Raw genomic sequence first — 26,099 nt, forward strand, 5'->3', positions numbered from 1 at the left:
TGGAGGTTTCGCTGATCCAGACGGGCCTTGAAGAGAAATTCATATTTCTCTAGAACAACGACCCGAAGCATACTGGAAAGAAGACCAAGTCTTTTTTCCGGTCTTGTCGGATTAAACCGCTGGAATGGCCTCCACAAAGCCCAGACCTCAACCCCATCGAGAATTTGTGGGCGATTCTCGATGCCAGGGTTGAAAAAACTGGTGTTACCAACAAAAATAATTATTTTGAAGCCTTGGAGCGCGCCTGGGAAGAACTAGATCCACAACACCTACAAAACCTGGTGAAAAGCATGCCGAAGAGCCTCCAGCAAGTCCTTAAGGCCAAAGGAGGACACATTAACTATTAAATTGCTTTTTATTTTTCTTAAATCATCTTTTCTGGGGCCAAGAAGGAAGTAGGCACTTATTTTTGTCACTACTTTTTTTTTCAATACAAATTGATTTTCTTTTTCTTTAAGTAAAATTCTTTTTTTTATCAAAATTTCGTAAGTGCAACTTTAAAAGAACATCAAAAATAAAATATCACAAAAGATTTAGGTGTGTTAACTTTAATTTGAACCAAATCAATGAGAGAAATTCGAAAACTGGTAAGGTGGGCACTTTATTTTGCCTCTCACTGTATATCGTGTGGCAGGTACGAAGATACTCTATGCCCTGGGAAGTCGAGAAAATTTCCAACCCGAAAAGATCCTCGACCGGTGGGATTCGAACCCACGACCCTCAGCTTGGTCTTGCTGAATAGCTGCGCGTTTACCGCTACGGTTATTTGGGCCTCGCGTGTGCGTTATCAGGTCAATTCTAGCTGGAAGTGCAAACCGGAATATCCGGAGGGAAAAATCGCCACCACGTGCGACGACGTCCCATCTGTTTGAGTTTGACAGCCCAGCAAAATTAATGTGCGAATTCTTTGCGCCATTTACTGTCACCGCAGGTCACTGTCGGGTTGTTTTATGCCCCCGAAACGTGCCGTAATCGCGTCTCGCGCGGGGCGGTATGCATGAATAGTAAAGTACAACACGCGAATCGCATCATCGCACAGTGGTATTGCCCAAGGGGGCAAAATCGAAAATCACTCCCATACATTTTCTTGGATCAATCATGATTTTCAGAATAAAGAAACATAAACTTTATACGTATCTTTAATGGAAAAACACAATAAAATTGCTTGTATTTATTTTTTGCTAAAGAACGTAACACAACCATAATTTATTTTGTTGTAAATATTTTTGTTTCACTTGTTTGGTTGTAAATGTGCAAAACAAAAAACAGCATATTAAAATATGTTTCTATGATCAACCTATCATAGAAAAAGAGCTGGGTGTAATTAAATTTACTCCATTTTTTTCTGTTAGCTACACGGAAAACAAAATAAGCTTTAAAACTTTTTTTTTGGGTTTGAAAGTACCGTGAAACTCAAATTTTGATTATTGACAAAAATCGATAATTACAGGGTTAATTTGGCAACTCCGGATGGTAGCTTTCCCCAGATATTGTACGTAATGAGTTTTTCCCGATTCGTACAACAATCGGAACCACTATGGCGGTGTTGCACCTCGAAAGCAGAAGCGACGCGTGGGCGTTGTCGATTTCACTGCCATTGTATCGTGGCTTGGCTCGGGCATCCTGTTTTGCATTTTTCTGCTCCCATTATGGTGACGATGGTGGATTTTTCTGGTACAGAGTCGCAGGAGGCGACGGCAATTGACAGGGGGCCCCGGGCGAAAGCGAAAGCTCGTCACTTCTAAACAAGCGAAGCGAGCTGCTAACACCGTGCCAACACCGTAATAAGGGTTGGAGGGCGATGAACTGCTTCTTTTTTTCGAAACTGACGATGATATCGTGGGGACTTTTTTCCCCCGCGCTGATTCAATGGAACATCTTCATAAACAGGTGATTTCAAGGTAACGCGATTAGTGCCGGTAGAAAGTTTGGCGGCGGACAGGTAGATCTCAACGGAAAACACGATTTGGACAGGTTACGATGGCGGTCAATAAATTTGATGAGTTAACAGTGGGACAATGTTTTGGACTGCATTATGTTCAAAATTAGAATTAATGCATTTGGATTGATGGTGTTATTGTTAACTACTCATCTGTGAGAATTTCAGACGACATGACTGTCCGCACGAGCAACGAATCTAAACAGTCAAGCAAAGAAGCAAAGAGTTACGCCAACAGTGATAAGTACTTTCGAATTCACTGAATCTAAGCAGAAACTCTTCTTTAATCAAATAAGGACTGCCGCCTTGAGTCCTTAAAATTCATGAACTACTTCTTGAACATCTTGAAGAGACGAGACACAATTTCTTGAGTCATTTAGTCATTCATTTCAGGGTTTCTAAAATAGGAAAAGTAAGTAGGGCTATAAGAGTATTGAATTGAGAAATATCCTTAATAGCACTCATCAAATAAAATTCTGCCGTTGGAATTACTTTGAGAATTATTCCATGGCCGATGTTTGGCCTTAAAGTCACCGATGATAAAAAAATTTGACTTATTGCGAGTAAATTTTCGCAAGTCAGTTTGGATTTTATTAGTAAATTTTACACCAACTTGGCCTGCTTCATCCATTGTGGTGATTTTGAACATTGCATCATGGCTATGTGTTTTTTTATTGTGGATTTACTCTGGTTTCTAAGTAGCTAAAAAACTGTTGGTTACTTATCCACGAGAATTGATAAATTAATGCCTGGGCCATGTAAATCCAATCATGTATCAGGCGAGTTCGATCGCACTTAGTTATAGAAGTAGTAGCTAGCTTAACTTTCAAGTTGTTCAATGAAATGTAATCCTGTGTCCTACAATTTACAAGTATTTCATCGGTAATTCCTTCATGCTTCCATCAGGTGTTCCTCTACAAATTCCTGTAAGGACTTTATTAGAAATTCCTTCCGAAAATTAACCTGGAATTCCTCAAGGGATTCCATCAAAAGATCTCTTAGGGATTTCTTCAAAAGTTCTCCCAGGGATTCCATCAGAAGAACTTCAAAAGTTTCCATCAGAAGTCATTGTAAGGATTCCTTCAGATATTCCACTAGAAATTACAGTATACTCTCCACATCTCGATGTTCTACATCTCGATGACTCTTCCTATGTCGATGGTTTCATAAGTCCCTTCAGTCTGCATACATTTTCACTCTCCATATCTCGATATCCTCCTTATCTCGATATCTCCATATCTCGATGTGTTTCTGTTGACTTTTCGTTCTAAATTTTCTCTCCGTATGTCGATATGACCATTATCGACTACTAGACCACAGTTTTGGGATTCAAACAAATTAGGAGCGCAACATGACGATTGTTTGTGTATTACTTTCTTGGTAAGGGAGTATTTATCAATCTAGTATTCATCAAAAATTGTTTCTTTGTCTTGATCTCTCCCTATCTCGATGGTCTCTTCGATATCGAGATGTGGAGAGGCGACTGCATATCAAAATTTCCTCCAGGGTTTCGATCAGGAGTTCCTAAAATGTTTCAATCAGTAGCTCCTCTAGGGATCAGGAGTTATTCTAGGGTTCGTCAAGAAATTCCATCCAGAGTAATTCTAAAGATTCCTTATAAATTTCACGAAGGATTCCATAAGGGTTTCCACAAAGAGTTCCTCTAGGGCCACGTTCATAACAGGGGGTCCGCGGACCTCCGATCATGTAAAATGCACGCCGAAATGAACACCTTAAAGCAAGCCCTTTTTTCTCCGTTACAAAGGTTGAGAAACGATGCTCTAGGGATTCCATCGGAAATTTCTCTAGGGATTCCATCTGGAATTCCTCCAGGGAAATTTTCACCAGGGATTCCATTAGGATTTCCTTCAGAGATTCCTCCTGGAATTCCTCCAGTGGTTCTATAGAGATGCTATCAGAGGGCTTCCATCAGAGTTCTTCTGGGGATCTCATCAGGAGTTCCCCCAGAGATACTAACCTTTCAGAGATTCCACCTGGAATTTTTCCTGAGATTCTATCAGGAGTTCCTTCAGAGAATATATCAGGAATTCAACGAGGATTTCCATCAGGATTTCTTCTGGGGATATCATTAAAAGTTGCTCTAGGGATTCTGGCAGAACTTCCATCGGGAATCTTATCTGGAATTCCTCCAGTGATTTTTCAGGAGTTCCTCTAGAGATTCTATCAGAAGTTCTTACAGATATTCCACCTGGCATTTATCCATAGAAGGAAATGCATCACGGTTCCTTTTAGGGATTGCATAAGCATTCCTACAGAGATTTGATCAGGAATTCTTGCAGGAATCTTTTCAGTTGTTCAAAACATCAGTTTCTTCAGATTTTTTCCTCCAGAAATTCTATCAATAGTTTCTCTAGGGTTTCCATCAGGAGTATCCTCTAGTTGTTCTATCATTAATTCCTAAGAAAAGCTATCAGAGGGCTTCCATCAGAGTTCTTCTGGGGATTTCATCAGGAGTTCCTCCAGAGATTCTACAAGAAGTTCTTTCAGAGATTCCACCTGGAATTTCTCCTGAGATTCCATCAGGAGTACCTCCAGGAATTCAACGAGGATTTCTTCTAGGGATCATTGGGAGTTCCTCTAGGGATTCTGTCAGAAGTTCCATCAGAGGGATACCTTCAGGGATTTCATCAGGAGTTTCTTTAGAGATTCTATCAGAAGTTCCAACAGATATTCCACCTGAAATTTCTCCATAGATTATATCAGAAGTTCCTCAAGGAAATACATGACAATTTCTTTTAGGGATTGCATAAGGAATTCCTCCAGAGATTCCATCAGGAATTCTTGCAGGAATCTTATCAGTTATTCAAAAGCATCAGTTTCTTCAGATTTCTTCCTCCATGGATTCTATTAAAAGTTTATCTAGGGATTCCATCAAGAGTTCTTCTAGGGATTCCATCGGGAGTTCTTCCAGGGATTCAAACAGCAGTTCTTTCGAAGATTCCATCTGGAACTCCTCTAAGGATTCCTACAAGAGTTTTTCTAGCAATTCCATCGCTAGGGACTCCGTTAGGAGTTCTTTCCGAGATTCCATCTGGAATTCCTCTAGGTTTCTCTAGGGATTTCATCAGAAGTTTCCCTAAGCCTTTGAACAGGAGTTCTTCTACGCATTTCATCAGGAATTCCTATAGGGATTCCATCAGGAGTTCTTGTAGAGATTCCATCAGAAGTTCCTTCAGCGATTCCTCCTGGAATTCCTCCAGGGATTCCATTACAAGTTCCCATAGATAATATATAAGATGTTCTACTAGGGATTACATCAGGAGTTCCTCTCGGTATTCCATAAGAGGTCCTTCAGAGATTCCACCTGAAATCCCTGCAGCGGTTCTTTCATAATTTCCTCTAGCGAAACAATTAGGGATTCCTTCATAGTTTTGACCTGGAATTCCTCTAGAGATTATATTAGGGATTCCTCAAAGAATTCCATCAGGCTTTCTTCTTGGGATTTAATGAGGAGTTCCTCCAGGCATACTATCAATTCCTCTACGGATTTAATCAGGAGTTCCTGCAGGGATTCCGTCAGAAGTTCTTCTAGGGATTACAACAGGAATTCTTCTAGAGATTTTATGCGGAGCTCCTTCAGGGTTTTTATTAGGAGTTCCTTCAGAGATTCTGCCTGGAAAGCATACAGGAATTGTACCAAGAGTTTCACTAGGGATTCCATGAGAAATTCCTCCAGGTATCACATCAAGGGCCCTTATAACCGTAGCGGTAAACGCGCAGCTATTCAGCAAGACCAAGCTGGAGGGTCATGGGCTCAAATCCCCCTGGTCGAGGATTTTTTCTGGTTGGATTTTTTTTTTTCGATTCCCAGGGCACAGAGTATCTTCGTACCTGCACACGATATACACATGCAAAATGGTCGATTGGCAAAGAAACTCTCATTTAACAACTGTGGAAGTGCTCACAAGGACAATAAGCTGAGAATCAGGCTTTGTTCAAGCTGGAACCTAATGCCAAGAAGAAGAAGAAGAAGAAGAAGAAGATCACATCAGAAATTAGGATTGAAATTGAAGGATTCCATTATAAGCTTCTCTAGGAATTTCATCAGGATTTCTTCTTTAGATTTGATTAGAAGTTTCTGCAGGGAGTCTAGAAGTTCTTACATGGATTCCATTAGAAATAATTTTAAGATTTCATTATAAAATCCTCCCGGGATTCCATCATGAACATCTGGGATTCCACCAGAAGTTCTGTCAGGAATTCTTTTGAAGGTTCCTTCAGGAATTCCACCAGGGTTATTCTGGGTTCCATCAGGCTATTTACTACGGATTCTTCCCGGAAGTTATTTAGGGATTCTACCAGAATTTTATTCCAGTACTTTCTCTATGAAATTCCTCAAGAGATTTCCTCCCGGAATTAATCAAGGGATGCATCCTAAAATTTCTCAGGCTATTAATCCCGGGATTCCTTAAGGGATGCCACCCGGTTTTCTTCCAGGAATATCTCCAAGGATTCTCGAGGGTTATCAGGAATTCCTTTAGGCATTTGTCAGGAATTTCTTATAAAGATTTACCCAGTAATATCCAGGTATCCACCAATATATCCTCCAGTGACTCTATCTGGAGTACCACATGGGATTAAAAAAAAGGAATTCTTTCAGGAATTCCCTCAATAATGCCTTCAGTAACTCCATCAGGAATACCTTCGGAAATCCAATAGGATTTTCTAGCTAAAATCTCTCCGAAATTCCTCTAGCGATTCCAGCTCCTAAATTCCTCCAGGATTCCACCAGAGGTTCCTCCATGGATTTCATCTAGAAAACACTCAGGTAACTCTCTAGGATGTCCATCAGGAAAACCTCCAAGCTGTTCAGCTGAAATTCTCATAGATATTTCACTATAATTTTTTTCAGAAACTCCATCACTCTTTATCCGGTGATTTTCCCGAGAATTTAAAGAAATCCTCTGGAGGTTCTTCCAAACCATTCTGGAAAACAAATCCTCCAAAGATTCCGCCAAGATGATCTCCAAGGATCTTCTTCTTCTTGGCATTAACGTCCCCTCTGGGACAGAGCCGGCTACTCAGCGTAGTGTTTTCTTAGAGCACTCCCACAGTTATCAACTGAGAGCTTTCTTTGCCTAAATTGCCATTTTCGCATTCGTATATCGTGTGGCAGGTACGATGATACTCTATGCCCAGGAGAGTCAAGGAAATTTGCATTACGAAAAGATCCTGGACCGACCGGGAATCGAACCCAGACACCTTCAGCATCAGTGATGGAAAGTGGCGAACGTTTCTGCTGAACTGTAACAAAAACAAAACCAAACGCTCCTGAGCGTCAGAGCGCTGGTTCACTCGCATCTGTCGTGCTCCCGAGTAACGGAAGCTAAAAGTGATTCGTGAACGCATTCGGAGCTGTTCAGAGTCATATTGTGCTTCTGGGAAAAAAGCTGCTTCCCCTACGAGATTTATGGTTTCCAAGGGTCTTTGACTACAAACTAGTGGTTTACTGTCGATTTGATGGTAATACCATTAATTTGTCTGACAAAACCATAATAAATCACACATTGCTCGGTTACTCGCGAGTAAACATTCCCGAGCTTGTTGATGCTTCGTTTGACAGGTTCTCCCGAGCAGACGGGTGCGGACTTACTCACACCTAGTTAGTTCGCTAGTCTGTTATGTGTGTTATGCGTTGGTATACACTCGTGAGCTGCTTCGTGATGCGAACTATCACATCCCTGTTCAGCATGGCTTTGCTTTGTAGCCGCGAACTCTAAACAGTCGGCTAAGGAAGGCCCCGGTCTCCAAGGATCTAATAAAGAGATTCCGCCAGTAATTCCTTCAGAGACATCACCAGTACTTTCTCTAATTATTTCATCAGTAATTTATCGAAGGAGGAGTTTTTTAAGGAATTTCACCAGGAATTCTTCCAGTGTTAACACTCGGAATATCACCTGAATTTCCATCAAACTAAATCTAACAGAGTTTCGCCAGAATTTCTACCAGAAAATATTTCCAAAGTTTTACTAGGATTTTCCTTCTTAGTATATATTCCGGATAATCATATATTCCTCCAGCGAATTTACCAAAAAAAAAATCAAGAGTCCACGAGAATTGTTTTTTCTGAAAACACATTGAATAGGTTATATCCTTGGTTACTGGAAGAATGTTTTGAGAATTCTTGAGATATTTTTGGAGTAATCATCGAAATAAACCTGGAGAGATTCCTTAATACACTTCTGGATCAACTCTCAAAGTAATCCCTGAAGGAATTCTTGAAGAATTCTCTAAGGTAGTTCCTGATAGATTTCTTGAAAAATATTGGAAGGAATTGATGGATAAATTCCGTTAGGAGGAATTTATGATAGATTCTTGAAGTAATTCCTGAATAAATCCCAGGACGAATGCCACGTAGGCTCCCTTCAGGGATACCAGGAAGAATTTTTGAAGGAAACACTGGAGTATTCCCTAGAAGAATCCTCAGAGGATAACCCTGGGTAACGTCTCAAAAAATTACAAACAAAATCACTAAAGAAATCTGGTGGAATCCCGTGTAGGAAGTTTTGGTGAAGTTTTTGCAGTATTTTGTGTGAAATCTTAGAATCTTAGGCTTCCTGATGGAATTCTTGACGGAATTATTGGTGGAATCCCTGGAGGAATTCCCTGATAAATCCTTCGAGAAATTCTGGGTGGAATCACTGTAGGATGTAAATCTCTACACGTATTTCTGTGGGAATTTCTGGAGACAATCGTGTAGTAATCTTTGAATCAATCCATGGAAGAATATTTGGATTTATCGCTGAAGGATCTTGGAAATGGAAATTTCCTTGACTTCCCTGAGCATAGAGTGTCCTGCCACACGATATATACTAATGTGAAAATGGTAACTTTGGCAAAGAAAGCTCTCAGTTAATAGAGCTGTGAAAGTGCTCATTGAACACAATGCTGAAAAGCAGGCTCTGTCCCAGTGATGACGTTATGCCAAGGAAAAGAAGAGGAAGAAGAAGGACGGGTGTTAAAATTTGTTCTCCGTCTGTTGAGCTTCATCCTTGTCAGCTGCTTTAGAAGATTCATTTTGTTTTATAAAAACCATATAATTCAGAAATGTATCAAATATGGATATTTCTATTGCAGTTACATTAATATCTGTATGAATATAACTTCTGGTTTAATTGGCACTAGTTTGATTGTACATATGCATTTTGGTCTTCTGGTGAACACGAATACCACAAGAAAGGTGTGTTGTCTTCATCGTTGTTTCCAAGTTTCATTCGTATTCTCTGTGAAATCGCCATATTTTTCTATTAGAGTTCCGTCAGATTTCCAATGATCCTTGACGAGTATTATTCCACCATGAAACATCTCTATTTTAGGAGCTTTTGACATTTCTCTTGACATTTCAACTTTGTTTGATCAAGTTGGACGTATTGAAGCGCTTTCCGCAAATTCATGCCAAGAATTTGAATATTTATTTCGTTCAAGTTCTGAACTGTAATGCTCCAGGTATGTTTTTCTATAACTTCTATGAGTTACATACCAGTCTCATATTCAAATACTACTTCTCACAATTTTTGAGTAGCTTCTAGTTAACTTCAGGAGAACTTTCATCATTCCTCTAAGGATGCTTACTTATATATAAAATGCCAGAGTTGTCTGTCTGTCAGTAACGCTTTGAAATGTATCATCGAAATATTTTATGGAGCGCTGCAAATGCAATAATTATGGTTTTATGGTTGATATGAAGGTACCCTAAAACAGCTTTCCAATGCATTCCTGTTCCATGACTTGATGATGGTACCCTCATTGCAACTGTGATTTCGAAAGATGACAATATATTATAAAAATACTGCAACAACTATTCTGTAGAATATTCTAGTAGTTTTGGTAATATTCTACTCTCTCCTCCATAGAATGTTCTGGAACTTTTGAAATGTTTCACAACAGGAGAAACACTACAGCAGCATTTATGGCCGTAATTATTTGAGATTAGAACATTACAACGTCACGTGCTCAACAAAGTACGCTCAGAGCATAAATTTGGGCGATTTTCCGTTCATCAGTATTATTCGTGTCGGGTCATGTCAATAAAATTATGACTATTATCCTCTACTTTCACTGAAATACTGTCTTTTTGCAATTAAACATAGCCACTATCAATCTTTGAAAGATTATTCATAGCTTTTCGCTTTTGAATTTTGTTGGAACGTGGCTAGTCACGTTCGGGAAGCTGATTTCTTATACCAACTTGCGTTATTTGTAAAGGCACTTCTAGTAGATCGACTCAGTAAAATTTTTTACGGGTCTATATTGGGTGCGTAAAGCGTCATTTGAAGGTGCAAGGTTTGAAATTCCAGATTTGTCATATTTTCCATATAAGGCTCTTCTGTTCCACTGAATCATTATTACACACGGTTTTTTTTATCGCCGTCAACGCTCGATTCCATGCCTCTACCATCGCTTGCTGCATTCGCAATTATCTGTGCAGTTCAACAGCATTGATACGAATATCAGCACCATCCATAACAATACAACACAGAGATCAATAAGTTGGCACACACTAGCAGCCGCAATAATACTCGCTGCTTCTGGCGTTGGCGAATGGCCTCCGAAAAACGGAATAGCTGTGTCCAAGCCCAAGCCGAAATCCTCGCCAGGAAACGGGCCTAGCAACGCACTTCCTGTCGGTGCAGCTGCTTCGGCCATGGTCCCACGGTTTCCCACGAGGAGCACTGCCTGAAAAGCAGGATTTTTTTACCACCTGTTCCAGCTTCCTGTCTTGCGGTGTGTGGTTCTTTATTTTCTAGGTTCTGTCCTGTGCTGGTGTTGGTGGTGCAGTATGTTTTTGTCTCTTCTTGGCAGCCTTCGTTACCGTCGTCTTCTTCGTCGTCGTCACTGCTCATTGAGTAATTCATAATAATTCTGAGTCGATTGACAGATATTTTTCGGGTAAATCTCTTCGCCGTCGCTCACTGTTGACATTCAATTTCACCAATACCAGTTGCGATCTCCACTAGCTGCAAGGTATTTCTTCAGATCTGTTCACTTGTATGCGTTGAAACCATTATTTTTTCTGGTTCCAGGGATTTGTGCTCTGCCATTGAGAAGCTGGAGGAAAGACCTCAGTGGGTACCATTCGACAGAGGAAATCTCAGTTTAGTTACTGATTTTTGCACTTGATTTTATACCATTACACCAGCTTTCTCAACGATTGCACTGCCGTTCACTCACTTGACACTGTTTTTCCAGTTGGCTTTTGGTATCGTAGAAGGATAAAAATGCAGCTCGACTTACCTATTTTTATTTTTAGTTGTTCCTCAACACGGACTTTGCGTGTGTCGTCAGCCATATTGAATCCATAACTAGTACTGCGAATGTGTGTACACAAAACAGCTCTGCTGCTTCTGCTGCCAAACGACTGCCACTCGACACTGTATTCGTATGGAACTGTGCACCTTTCGCTTAGTCAAAGCAACCGATTGATACACTCACACTGCTGCGGCTTGGTCACTCACCAAAGTTTATTCATAAAAAAATCTCGGTAGGTTTCTTTCACGTCTTCCCGATCCACACGTTCCAGTACACTTTGATTCAGAAATTTTCAAACAACACTAACACATCCAAGCAATCGCATGGCTCCAACTTCTACACACTTACACCGAACGGTGTGTTACACAATGAGTGCCAGGCACTCACTCCGCGGAGTTCCACCTCACAAGTGAGTGGACAGGATGTTAGTTTTGATCAAACTTCTTTTTTTCTTCGGTGCTTTTTCGCTGTCTGCTACTTTTGCTTCATCTTCAGCCTATTGTTATTATTCATTCATCTTTTTATTCGTACATTTCAGCGCACTTTAAAGGCATTTTCGGCCTTCTTCCATTCCATCACATCGTCAAGGGCGGCATGCGGTCACAGCCTACCTTTCCAGGCGCAAATGTAACCTGGATTTTGCTCTCTTCGCCGAGTCCATATATTGCGTGTGCGTTACGATAGAGAAACGTAAATTTCCAAATATTCATTCACTTCAGGGGGTCGACCCCCACGACACCCGCGCACTTTCTCAATGGATGCATCGGATGTTCATAAAGTTGCATCAATTAATTAAAGACCTGAAAAAGAGAGAGAGTAAATATGCAAATTAGTTTTACGAATATCAGAGGCTTGCTGCGATAGTCAGGGTAGCGCTAGCGGTTAGTAGGCAGCTACTAGATAGGCAAAAGGGATGTAAGTGGGTTCAACACCTGGTCGTGCGTCGGTGGATATGAATCCAGTTTTAAAGCACCACTTTAAAAAAAAAACCACGTCAAATCGCTGCTGCCAGTGACACGACACGCGCTCTCAAAAGCCGATATGGGTGCGATTGGTCGTCGGCGGCGACGAACCGACTCACCGCTAACGGAAGGAAGCAAAAAACACGACCGACGACGCTGCTGGTTGGACACGAACTGAAACCGACGACTGCTTCTTGACTGAAACTGTTCAGAGCTCGGCTGGGCGAACGTGTGCGACGTCGTGTAAGATCGGGATTTTCCATGTCCGAGTGGTACCGCACAGTGGTAGTGGGTGTCTGAATGAAAAGGATGCATGGAAACGAGAAAGTCCAACTGCAACCGTCGCATTGTGTAAGCATTGCGATAATGCTGTGGCTAAAATCTACAGAATGATAACAGCTCCGACTCGGAATCTTATTTCATCTACTTTAAGTGAAATATGAGAGCTAGTCTAGAATATCTGCGCAAATATGGTGATTTGATTTCCATTAAAGCACTTTTTGCCTTAACCCTACAGATTTATGTGCTAGATTTGAGAGTCCAGTGTATTCCATTCTCACGCCAGAATACAGTGAACATATTTTCATCGAATAAATTTCATTCTTGAGTAGAAAAAATGCTTTTAAAGTTTTTAAGATTTCTTGGACGTTGAGCGAATGCTAATTTCAAAACATAGCAAAACTTTTAAGTATCTCTCAGCTTCCAGTTTCGTAGGTACACAGTAGCGCTGGGCAAATTTGTCCAGAACATCGATGTTATTGAATCGATTTATATTTGTACTGCCGAATCGATTCACCGATTTAATCGAATCCTTTGAATCGATGTTTTCGAATCGATTCGAAACGGATGAAAATTGACATTTATGAAGTTTGAAATGAGACCAAATGCATTTGCATTCGATTTCAACATCTTTGAATCAAATCAGTTTCAAAAATCAATACTACTTTAAGATTAGTTCAAAATATGGTTTCTTTTCCACAAACTCATTAAGAAATATTTAACGATTTCAACAAAATGAATCGAATAAAGAGAATCGATTCACCCGATTTTAGGTGCTCCAAACATCGATTAAAAAATCGATTAATCGGAAAGCAAACATCGATTCAAAATCGCCCAACGCTAGTACACAGTATTGGACGGTCGCAAATGTTTCTAACTATCTTTAGTGGATTATTATGAAAATTTATTGGCTTTTTTCGGTGAATACAATACCTATACTCAGAGTGAAAGGGAGTAACGAAAGTAAGGAAAGGTCAAGATGGATAGAATCGCAAGCGAGCAACGAGAGAAATGAATAGAAGTTGAAAATTTGTTTTAACAGAGGGCCAACAACACAATCGAAACGACAAATCGTTGCCTAACGTCCTGGTCTTGAACGGCTAGATGTTGTAGTGTTGGTCACTACTAACACTAGACAGGCAAAAATTTGTCGCCTCGACCTGTTAACTATATTGTTCGGCGTATGTAACAGTTCTATCGATCGTTGGCATATTTTCGGAGATTGATACGAAATTTCGATTGTGTTGTTCACACATATGGCCCTTTGTTAAAACAAATTTTAAACTTCTATTCATTTCTCTCGTCGCTCGCTTGCGATTCTATCCATCTTGTCATTTAATTACTTTCGTTACTCCCTTTCACTCTGAGTATAGGTATTGTATTCACCGAAAAAAGCCAATAAATTTTCATAATAATAAAGTCATGCGGTGATTAAACCTTATAAATGTAAAAAAATATCTTTAGTGGAGTTATCCCATTTCTGCTGCCTACCTCTGTGCGTTGCCTCTTTACACGCGTTACAGACTCCTCTGATACCTGTTTCGTTGAGGTATTGAACATTCTCCTTGATGATGAACCCGATGGGCGTCATTCCGGCACATGTTGCTGGACGTGTTTTCTAACCGCCTCAAGTTTTCGCTCGTTCTAAACGCTTTTGACCAGATTGATCTTCCATACCTCAGTATGGATAGCGCAATAGAGTGATGCAAATTTTGAAATGTTGGCTCCCCTATGCTTAAACGATTTATATTATGGTAAATAGCATCTTCCCAAAGTTTGAAATGATTCGGAAGGAGTCTGACTGTACACAAGCCATTTGAAGTTTATATGGAGAGTACTATGGAAAACGCCAACTTTTTGTGTCCAGGCCACTATCTATTCGACATAATATTTTATGGAAAAGTGAACAACCTCTGCTCATGTGAAAACCTTTCAGCTACAACTTTGCTGAAGACCACATTTTGATAGGACTTAAGGATAAATTGCTAATCCTAATCATAAACTGGGTTTGCATTTTACATGCTTAACCAACTGCTCGGCAGGCAACAGTGGTACTCCTGACGGGTAGAGTACAGGTGTTATTTTGAAAGGCAGGGCTGTAGGCATCAACAACAACTAGTTTGACGAAATATTTGCCGAAGGATCGGAAATAGTGCTTCCTTCAATATCCAAGGCAATAGGCGAACTGTTCCTTTTGCCGCTAAAAGAATTTATTCAGTCCCACAGTTCAACTGGATTTGATCCGAATTCAGGGATTCAAGAAATTCCTCCCGGGAAGAACGTTTTGCTTCCTTGTCTGGTTCATGTTATCCTGTGGATCTTTTTTCTTGGCCTTCTTGGCATTAGACGTGATGTTGGCCTCTCCACTGTTGCCATGTCCTCTTGATCGTGGAGCTAGGCTCGTGCTAGCTTTTCCGCTCTAAAGGCCAGGTCACTTTTACCTTAGAAGCCATGCGTTTTGTTGGCCACGTGTTCATCCTCGGAAGGTTCTCCTCTTTCGCAGCGTGATCGACTAATATCATCTGATGCATTCGCGTTGCCTGTGAAGGAAAACAACTTCAGTCTGGCACGACTTAGTGTCTTTTTTGTCTTCTGCCTTACCAAGTTGTGCCTTGGCTTACTCGTAGTCCTGCTTTGCAGCTAGGATTGATTGTCACAATTTCATCAGACTTGTTTTCAAGTCCTTGCCGATATTGCTTGTGCTCTTAACAAACTCGATTATGACATCGAGTAGCTCAGCAGCCACCAGCATTTTCTGGAGGTACTCCCTATTGCGATTCATGGCCTCGATTAGTCCCGGATCATCAATCACCTCACATGTTGCACTGGAGCGACCAGTCCCTGCCGTCGTCTCAGTGTTCTGTTGTCACTTGAGTTGATGTTGGTCGCCTCCTTTCTTGGCGGGAACCTTAGCCGGTTACTGATGGGTCCAGAAGCCGCAGACCAGTGTCACCCGACCCTACTAAGCAAGCAGAATGTCACCGCTGTCAGCCTCAACCCATATTATCCAGTACAAACATCGTTACTTCTCCTTAGTCGTGCGCGGCCAGTTTACAGAATTGGAGCCGTACTGGCGTTGGTCCTAATGTGCTCGAAGCACTCCTACTCGTATTTCCATGCCTTGTCCGTTGGTGTCGCGTCCGAAATGCCACAATCAGGATCTTACTGGTATCAATCCAGTTAGTTTGGGCTAGGGTGCTTTGGTACTTTAAGGTGAAGATGCATCGAAGCCAAACCTCAAATTTTCAAGAGCACAAATTTAAAGAACCAGACAGCGGTTTGAGCTGAAAATTTAATCGATTGGTCACACGCAGGTTCTCTAGATTTGTGCTCTAGAAAATTTGGGGTTTGGCTTTGATGCATCTTCACCTTAAGCGGCACCGGTCACTGTATCCTGTATCCTGTATCCACGGGATGTATCCACGGGAAATTTAAATGAAATTTGAAGTTCTAAGTATGCCTAGAATAATTCCTACGATGATCTCTGCACGGACTACTGGATTCTTTATGAAACTCTTTTGAGATTTTCTTAATAAATTGCTAAAATAACTGTTAACTGATAAATGAAAAATCATTCGAATCTCTGAATAATGTCTTACAAGACGTTTTGAAGAAATTCCTGAAAGGTATTCGGACAGAATTTGTAATTAATGTGTGAATAATCAGAACAATAACTGTAATAATTGCTGTAGTATTAACTGGTGTGGAACCTTGAACGAAGTTGTAAAGAATTCATGGATATTTGGAAATCTTATTTAAGAAAATATTCGAGAAATGATTGAACCGCAGCAATCATAATTTGATCAAATAATAATACCAGGTTGAATTTATTAAGGAATTCTAGGAAAAGTTTATAATAGATTTCATCGAATAATGCTTGAAGGAATTTTTGGAGCAATTCATGAGAGTAATCGTAGGTGTATTTTTGAAATAATCCTTATGAAAATACCTGGAGCAAATGAACAAATCGACGTATGAATTATTGTATGGATACGATTTTTCATAGGCGCTGGAATAATCCGTTGTGGAAGAACTCCTATAGGATCTGTGGGAAATCTCCTAGAAGTAACAACTGGAAAAATCGCTGAAAAAAAAACAGTGAAAAACGTCTGAAAGAAATTCTGGGATACTCGATAAGACTTCTTCAAAGTAATCTCTGTGAAAATTACTGGAGGTAGTAACATTGAAGTGCTCTAGGGTTTTCTGGACCAAATTTTGAAGAAATTTTTCTAAGCATCCCTTAAGAAATCGCTGGTAGCATTTCTGAAGGAGTACCTGAAAATATTCCAGAACGATTCTCTGGAGAAATCACTACAATTAACTAAAGATAAAAATGACTAAAAATTAAAGGACTGAATATTGCCAGTAGACACGGTAAATGGTTGGGCATGGCGTACCTTTGGCACCTTGCGTAGCTGCAGGAATAAAATAGACCCCTTTGTGTAGTCCTTAGCTCCTTGCCCAGCAACTCCTCTTCGTGGTACTGGCCGGGGTACGAGTAACCTTAGGGAATATCGGGTAACCAACCCCAGTGAGAACTCTGGTCGTTTGCTGACATAGAAGGGAGATTGCGTTTGCTTTTGCTTCGGCAAACCTGGAGCGTCTCCATGTTAGGAGCGGCTCACAACGGCGTCTGTTTCCCATGTCAGAGACGGCTGATCATCGTCCGAGTGCCAGAGAAGGACTCTAAACTAAACTGCGCACTATGACCCTCCAAACATTCAGGGGAATGGTCCTCCGGGGGTTGGTATCAGGCCCTGCAATCCAGCCGTAAAAAAATCAAGCAACGAATAATCAACGAACCGGGCGATTGGAAGCTCGGTACGTGGAACTGTAAATCTCACAGCTAAAAATATGTTGTAAATTTAAGTTTATTTTCATGCACATATTTGGAGCTTAAAAATAAACTGATATGTCAACGATAAATCGCTTATTTTTCAATCAACTGCACTTAAAATTTACACGATAATGTAACATTCAAGCATCTTTGGTTGAAAACTAAACGAAATGCCATAAAATAGATAAATTTGGTTTATTTTTACTCTACGCCTCAGTTTACACTACATTGGGATTTAAATGTTTTTATCTGTGCTCTTAACATAATCAGGAGCACACGCATACTCGCCGACGTGCTGAAGGACCCCGGATTCTGCATCGTAGCGTTGCAGGAAGTGTGTTGGAAGGGGTCAATGGTGCGAACGTTTAGAGGTAACCATGCCATCTACCAGAGCTGCGGCATCACACGAGCTGGGAACAGCTTTTATAAGGACTGTTCATTTAAGAAAGTGGACACCTAAATATTAGCATTTTGGTGTAAAAATTCCATAAAAACAAATAAAATTTTGTTTCAGTGTGATCTCAAGTGTTTATTTTGACAGCAGACAAAAGTTGACATAAAAAAAATATAAATTCTAAACGATGGGTCGAATTGACATGGCGACTCTCAATTTTTTTCTGCACAAATGGTGTACAGAAAAACTGCCGTTCCGAGATTTGGCTTAAATCGCGAAGTGTCCAAATTGAATTTTTTCAACGCTGTGGCCAAAACAGATATTCCTGACGACGTACGATACATCCCAACAGAAAAATTTGGGAAAAATGATTTGGTATGGCAAGCTCCTGCGGTATGAAAGTACTACATATTTCACGACGGGTTCAATCAACGGCGAAAATTACAGAACTGAATGCATTAAAAAATGGCTTCTGCCCATCTACTGAAAGCATACCATGCCTCCATTGTTTTTGCCAGGCCTAGCATCGGCTCACTATGCTTCAGCTACTTTGGAGATGCTCAAGAAGGAATAAGTCGAATTTGTAGAAAAATGATCGAATCCATCAAATTGCTCAGAACTACGCCTCATTGAAACATATTGGGCAATAATCAAACGGCATCTTAAGAAGGATGGAAGAGAAGCAAGCTCCATCGATTTTTTCAAGAAAATGTGGTCAGCAGTTCAAAAAGCAGTTCGAAAAGTTCCGAAAAAAGTTGTGCAGAATTTTATGGGAGGTATCAAAAGAAAAGTAAGAGCATTCTCCAGCAATGCTCAATAAATGTTCAAATTTATGTGAATTTGATCGAAATTACGTTGATTTCCATGTATTTTAGGTAAACTCATGAATTTGTTCGAAAACACACAGTTTACTGTAAAAAACACGTGTCCACTTTCTTAAATGAACAGTCCTTAGAGATGGGTGATATGCAGTGGCGCGTGATGAGGTGGCGGCCGATCAATGAGAGAATGTGCAAGTTGAGGCTCAAAGGCCGGTTCTTCAACTTCAGCATAATAAACGTACACAGTCCTCACTCCGGAAGCACTGATGATGATAAAGACGCTTTTTACGCGCAGCTCGAACGCGAGTACGACAGCTGCCCAAACCACGACGTCAAAATCATCATAGGAGATCTAAACGCTCAGGTTGGCCAGGAGGAGATGTTCAGATCGACTATTGGAAAGTTCAACGCCCACCGGCTGACGAACGAAAACGGCTTACGATTAATTGATTTCGCCGCCTCCAAGAATATGGCCAATCTTAGCACCTACTTCCAGCACAGCTTTCCCTACCGATACACCTGGAGATCACCACAGCAGACAGAATCACAAATCCACCACGTTCTGATTGATAGACGGCACTTCTTCGACATTATCGACGTCGAGACCTATCGTGGCGCTAACATCGACTCTGACTACTATCTGGTGATGGTGAAACTGCGCCTAAAACTCTCCGTCGTTAACAACGTACGGTACCGACGGTTGCCCCGGTATGATCTAGAGCGGCTTAAGCAACCAGATGTCGCAACTGCGTACGCGCAGCACCTCGAGGCTGCATTTCCGGATGAGGGTGAGCTGGACGAAGCCCCTCTTGAGGACTGCTGGAGAACAGTGAAGGCAGCCATCAACAATGCTGCTGAGAGCAAGGTCCGGCACGTGGGACGGAGTCCAAAGAGCGATTGGTTCGACGAGGAATTTAGGCAGATTCTGCAGGAGAAAAATGCAGCACGGGCGGTCATGCTGCAGCAAATGACCCGACAGAAAGTGTAACGTTATAGATGCAAAAAGGCAACAGCAGACCCGCCTCTTTCGGGATAAAAAAAAACCGCCTGGAGGAGATGGAACAGCTGTGCCGGTCTCAATAAACACGTAAGTTCTAACAGAAGCTCAACGCATCCCGCAACGACTTCGTGCCGCGAGCCGAGATGTGCAGGGATAAGGATGGGAGCCATTTGACGGACGAACGTATCACCTCACGAAAGGAGGAAGCAACACTTCGACGAACACCTGAATGGCGCTGAGAGCACAGACAATATAGGACGGGACAACGGAGGATATGCTTTCGTCAGTACTGCGGACGATGAAAACTAACCAGCCCCCACTTTAAGGGAGGTTAAGGATGTCATTCAACAGCTCAAGAACAATAAAGCTGCTGGTAAGGATGGTATCGGAGCTGAACTCATAAAGATGGGTCCGGAGAGGCTGGCCTTTTTTCTGCATTGGCTGATAGGCACAATCTGGGAAACAGAACAGCTACCGAAGGAGTGGAAGGAAGGGGTAATATGCCCCATCTACAAGAAAGGCGACAATTCAGATTGTGAGAACTTTCGAGCGATCACCATTCTAAATGCGGCCTACAAAGTATTATCCCAGATCATTTTCCGTCGTCTATCACCTGTAGTTCGTGGGAAGTTATCATGCCGGCTTCGTTGACAGCCGATCGACAACGGACCAGATATTTACTGTACGGCAAATCCTCCAAAAATGTCGTGAATACCAGGTCCCAACGCATCACCTTTTCATCGATTACAAGGCGGCATACGACAGTATCGACCGCGTAGAGCTATGGAAAATCATGGACGAGAACAGCTTTCCCAAGAAGCTTACGAGACTGATAAGAGCGACGATGGGAGGTGTGCAAAATTTTGTGAAGTTTTCAGGCGAACACTCCAGTTCGTTTGGATCCCGCCGGGGACTTCGACTTCGGGTGATGGACTTTGGTGCCTTTTGTTCAATATTGCGCTAGAAGGTTTTATGCGGAGAGCCGGGTTACGATTTTTACGAGATCCAGTCAATTTGTTTGCTTCGCGGATGATATGCATCGGCTGAACATTTGAAAAGGTGGCATACAGGTACACCCGCCTGAAACGCAAGGCAGCAAAAGTTGGACTGGTGGTGAATGCCGCCAAGACAAAGTTCATGCTAGCTGGTGGAGCCGAGCGCGACAGGGCTCGCCTAGGAAGCAGTGTTACGATAGACGGGGATACGTTCGAGGTGGTCGACGAGTTCGTCTACCTTGGATCCTTGCTGACGGCTGACAATAACGTTAGCCGTGAAATACGGAGGCGCATCATCAGTGGAAGTCGGGCCTACTATGGCCTCCAGAAGAAGCTGCGGTCAAAAAAGATTCACGTCCGCACCAAATGTACCATGTACAAAACGCTCATAAGGCCGGTAGTCCTCTACGGGCATGAAACGTGGACGATGCTCGAGGAGGACTTGCAAGCACTTGGAGTCTTCGAACGTCAGGTGCTTAGGACGATCTTTGGCGGTGTGCAAGAAAATGGTGTGTGGCGGCGAAGGATGAACCACGAGCTCGCCCAACTCCACGGCGAACCCAGTATCCAGAAGGTGGCCAAAGTTGGAAGGATACGATGGGCAGGGCATGTTGCAAGAATGCCGGACAGCAACTCTGCAAAGACGGTGTTCGCTTCGGATCCGGTTGGCACAAGAAGGCGTGGAGCGCGGTGAGCTAGGTAGGCGGATCAAGTGCGCATTGATTTGGCGAGCGTGGGACAGAACCGATGGAGAGATGCGGCGACGAACCGAGTATTGTGGCGTGAAAATCAGTGCTATCTGTTTAGATGTTAACTAAATAAATTAAATGAAATGAATATCGCCAGTAGCGTATAGTTTGATTTTTTGATTGAAAATATTTTGTGTCGCAAAAAGCACATATTCTACCATGTATTTATAATTCAGCTTTTTCCCTGATTGTGGTCGAAATTCCCTGAGAATAACAGTTTTTTTCAGGTTGAATAAAATTCCCTTATAATTCCAAGATTTCCAGGTAGTATACACCCTGAATATGTTTTCAACAAAATGCCATTAATAGCATAACTTAGTTTTATCCAAGTATGATGATAGTGTTTCCTTACACAGAACACCTAGATATAAGAAAAAAAATCTTGGGTATAGATATTTTGACCAAATCGCTACACATGTACGCTGCTATGAACCGCACACAAAGATGCAGCAAAAAAAAAACGCCAACCCTTGCGCCGGGCAAAAACGCGACGCGCGAGTACAGAACAGGAACACCGATGATATCGTCGTCACCCGACGACACGCTTCGACAACGACGACGACGAACGCCTTCGCCTGACGACGACAACGAACCATGCGCCCATTCATTCATGTAAATTCATTCATAGGTTTTTTTTGCTTACGAAAGGCGAGCACAACACATATTTGATTATCTCGGCGTGGTTGGCTTGTTTGCTTGCTTTGCGGAACAGGTGAGGGATGGGGTGAGCTGAATGTGCGACAGAAGGCGGCGGAAGAAGGGTTACACTGTCCAACCCAGCCATGAGGGAACCATTCAGGAAGACATCGATCGCCGGGGGTAGCTACCGGACGGTGACTCGATAATGGCTATAGGGGTGGTTGTCGAAGGGCGCTGGTGTGAGTCCGGTCCGTATTGCAGGGCTGGTAGCGAAAAGTGGTGCTACTTGCACACATGGAAGATTTCTCCTAATGCTTCCAAAACTCAACTTAAAATATTTCCACATAAACCTAAAGCTGTTCATTTGAAACCTTCAAGGAGACATGTTGTCACGGAGAGGGGTTCCAATAAATTGGTCAGAAAAAGTTAGGTATCTGAGGCACATCCTAGATAATAATATAACTTTCAAAAATCACATTGAAGGCATTCAAGCCAAATGTTACGCATATATAAAATGTTTTCATCCACTTACTAACAGAAAATCAAAATAAATAATAATTTCATAAGTCCGTTATCTTAACAAAAACGTTGGTGATAGCTCCGAAAAAATTTGCAATCTTTTTGCATTTTTCTTTCAAGAAATCTATACTACTTTTAATTTAACGATTGCAATTACTTTGATTTCTTACCAGAATATACTAGAGACATTGAAGTCAGTCATATCAACGTTAAGGACGTCATGGAAGGCTTGAATAACTTAGATGTTTCAAAAGGTTCTGGACCAGATGGAATTCCACCATTATTCATGAAGAGCTTAGCTGTAGAACTTACAACTCCATTGTTTTGGCTTTTTAATATGTCATTAGAGTCTGGTATTTTTCCAAAAGCATGGAAAAGCTCATACCTGGTACCCATCTTTAAAAATGGAAGAAAATCTGTCATAAGGAATTATCGTGGTATTGCCATTATTTCTTGTATTCCTAAACTATTCGAAGCAATCATTAATGAAAAACTATTCAATCAAATTAAAAGCAGAATAACAAATGCTTAACATGGATTCTTTAAAGGACGTTCAACAAATACAAATCTAATAGAATTTGTCAATTACTCACTCACTGCAATGGATAATGGTCACCATGTAGAGGCACTGTATACTGACTTCAGTAAAGCATTTGACCGCGTTGATATACCTATGCTACTATTCAAATTACAAAAACTAGGAATAGAGTCTAATCTTCTGAAATGGATTGAGTCCTACTTAACCAACCGTCAACAAATAGTTAGATTCAAAGGAAGTAAATCGAATCCCATTCAAGCCACCTCTGGAGTCCCTCAAGGTTCCCATTTGGGCCCTCTTCTCTTCATACTGTTTGTCAACGACATCTCTTTGATCCTTAAACACATAAAAGTTCTGATTTACGCTGATGATATGAAACTTTGTTTAGAAATTATTAATAAAGAGGACATAAATATATTCCAAAATGAAATAAAAGTCTTCTACACCTGGTGTAATAAATCCCTGCTGCAATTGAATGTAAAAAAATGTAACTTAATAGCTTTTAGTAGAAAACGAGACACACCAAACGTTACAATTACCCTAGGAAATCAGACAGTGGTAAAATGTGACAGAGTCAGAGACTTAGGTGTCATCTTAGATTCAAAACTAACATTCATTGATCATTATAATACAATCATCCACAGAGCAAATAACATGCTTGGATTCATAAAACGGTTTAGTTATAGTTTCCATGGCCCGTACACAATTAAAACGTTATATATTGCTTATGTAAGGTCAATACTTGAATATTGTAGTGTAGTTTGGTCTCCTTTTTCAATAACACATGAAGAACGGATAGAATCAGTACAAAAATAATTCCTACTGTTTGCCTTACGTAAATTAGGTTGGACAAGATTTCCTCTACCTTCTTATAAAGCCCGCTGCATGCTTATCAACATACAAACTCTAAAAGTGCGTCGTGAATTCGCAATGGTGTCCTTCGTAAATGATATTGTTTCACATCGTATTGACTCCGCAGAACTCTTAGCAAAACTAAATTTTTATGCACCCTTCCGACAACTGCGAAACCGGAATATATTCCTTACATGCCATCATCGTACTAACTATGCCAAATATGGGCCACTTAATCAAATGATGGCAACATATAATAAACATTGCGCAAGTATTGACTTCACAACGACAAAAACCAAATTGAAGCGATATTTCAATTCAGTTCGATGATTGTAAACTCGTTATGTACCTTTATAATTCCTGTTAGAAATAAGAAAAATATGTAAAATTAGTGTGTAATGAAACGGTCTACTAATGATTGACGACAAATAAATAAATAAATATATTTAGGTTAAGTTTAGTTAAGCAAATTGGAATCGTTTTTTTTTTCTCTTATAAGCAGGTGAAATTAACTCACCTGTAAAAATTCTGAACTGCTACGGCAAATGAAATGTAATATGTTGTTAACAAAATCCTGATAAAAGCTTAATTTAATTTTACCAAATTAGGATGATAGTGTTTTCTAACAAAAAAACATCTAGATATAAGAAACGAATGTAATGTTTGCAATGATACCTATAAGGAAATTGAAAAAAGAGAGACTTGTTTCAAAAAAGTCAGTCACTTAATAGTGATTCGCTACCAGCCCTGTAGTATTGCATGTCCATATCAGGTATATAGGTGGGTGGTTGTGTTAGACGTCGCCTTTGGTCACCACCATCACCGGATGGAGGTCAGGCAACCCTCTTGGGATTGGCCACCGCAAGGTTTTTCGTCCGGGATATGCGATTTGCTGTTTTTTTTTTCTTGTGGCGCAAGCTGACCGACCGGATGGAGAAAAGGAAGTGACTGGCAGCAGAGGAAGTAGCCAGCAGCTCGACATTTCGCGTCAGCTGCCGGGTGTTTCTTTGCTCTGTGTGCTGTGTATTCATATGAAGGTATTCGAGAGCTGGTGTGGTGAGCTGACATAATATAAATTCCCTCGTGGGTTAGGTTGGAAGAAAAAAAAAACAAACAGTCTCCGTTCTCGGTGTAGTAGTCGATTTGTGAATGAGATTGAGAATGACATTGTGTTACACGATAGCTCTACTTTGTGTTTCTTGGGCGGCTTTGTCGTAGTCTTGTTTGCTAGAACTAATATTGATTGGGTTCGTTTGAGACGGGGAAATTCATTCGTTCGATTTTACAACGATGGGAAGAGTGATTTCCGATTACTGTTGTAACATAGCATGTATGGTTTCATACAGTAGTTAGGTTTTAATCGGTGACTAGCTGCGACAAATTAACGAATTATTAACAATTGTAGGTTTTGAATCTTACAAACAAACTTCCATGCCAAACACTGTCGAATGCTTTTTCTACGTCTAGTAAAGGAAGACCAGTTGAAGGGCCTTCATATTTGTACAGGGTGTCCACTCAAAATCAATCTTCCAATTTCCGGATTTTTCCCGGATGCCCAAGCAATTAAAAAAAAAGTTGACAAAATGACCCTACGATTTGTTTTATTTTATTTTTTATACACAATAAGGACTATATCTAACTTATCTATGAATTATTTTTAATTAAATTTATCAAATACTGTGATCTCAGAACGGTTTGAAAAAACTGTTTTTAACGTTTTGGACATAGGAATATAAAATATTTGTTGAAATATCCAAAAGACCGTCCATCCTGTGTATCTTTATGCCTCAGAAGTTATGCGTTAGACTTGCCCCATGGCTGGTTTATGGATAAAATCTTGATCTGTTAAAACTCCTCTTAAACTGACAGTGGCACGGGAAGTGTGTAGGACATGTCCTACACACAAGAGTACCTGGGTAGGACAGTCAAAGTTTTATCCTACTTATGATTTAATACGAAGTGACGTCGATCTATAGCCAGATGTAGATGTGCTTGGATTAATTACCATGAGCATTCCAGGAAGTATTTCTTGACAAATAACTGAAATAAGCATGGAGCATGGAGAAGAGGTATTAGAAGAAAACATTCAACAGTTCCTAAAGAATCGTTGGAACAATTCAAAGATTGAATCAAAACTGGTAACACATTTGCCAGTAGCATCGTGTATCAAGGCACCATTGGAAGAAAATGTTGAACAATTCGTTCAGAATCATATTCCCATGACTCATAGTATATGTTAGACATTTTCTAAACCATTTACCAAGAATTCTCAGAAGTAATTTTACAATTAGCCCGGAAGTTTCTA

The 26,099-nt window shown here is 40.8% G+C and overlaps 1 protein-coding gene across 6 annotated transcripts in view; it reads right to left on the reverse strand.

Annotated features, from left to right (window-relative positions):
- Positions 1-26,099, reverse strand: part of LOC5563620 (GTPase-activating protein) — a 187,287-nt gene that overhangs the window by 124,302 nt on the left and 36,886 nt on the right. For 2 of the 6 annotated variants that reach the window (XM_021853714.1, XM_021853711.1), the window contains exon 2: positions 11,195-12,009. In XM_021853714.1, the coding sequence (XP_021709406.1) occupies positions 11,195-11,249 (55 nt within the window). In that variant the 5' untranslated portion in view covers positions 11,250-12,009. Of the gene's footprint in view, positions 1-11,194; positions 12,010-12,139; positions 12,353-26,099 lie in introns of those variants that run through there. The other 4 variants (XM_021853713.1, XM_021853710.1, XM_021853712.1 and 1 more) reach the window with 4 other exon arrangements.

Source organism: Aedes aegypti, chromosome 3 (assembly GCF_002204515.2).
Source record: "Aedes aegypti strain LVP_AGWG chromosome 3, AaegL5.0 Primary Assembly, whole genome shotgun sequence".
Taxonomy (NCBI): Eukaryota; Metazoa; Arthropoda; class Insecta; order Diptera; family Culicidae; genus Aedes; species Aedes aegypti.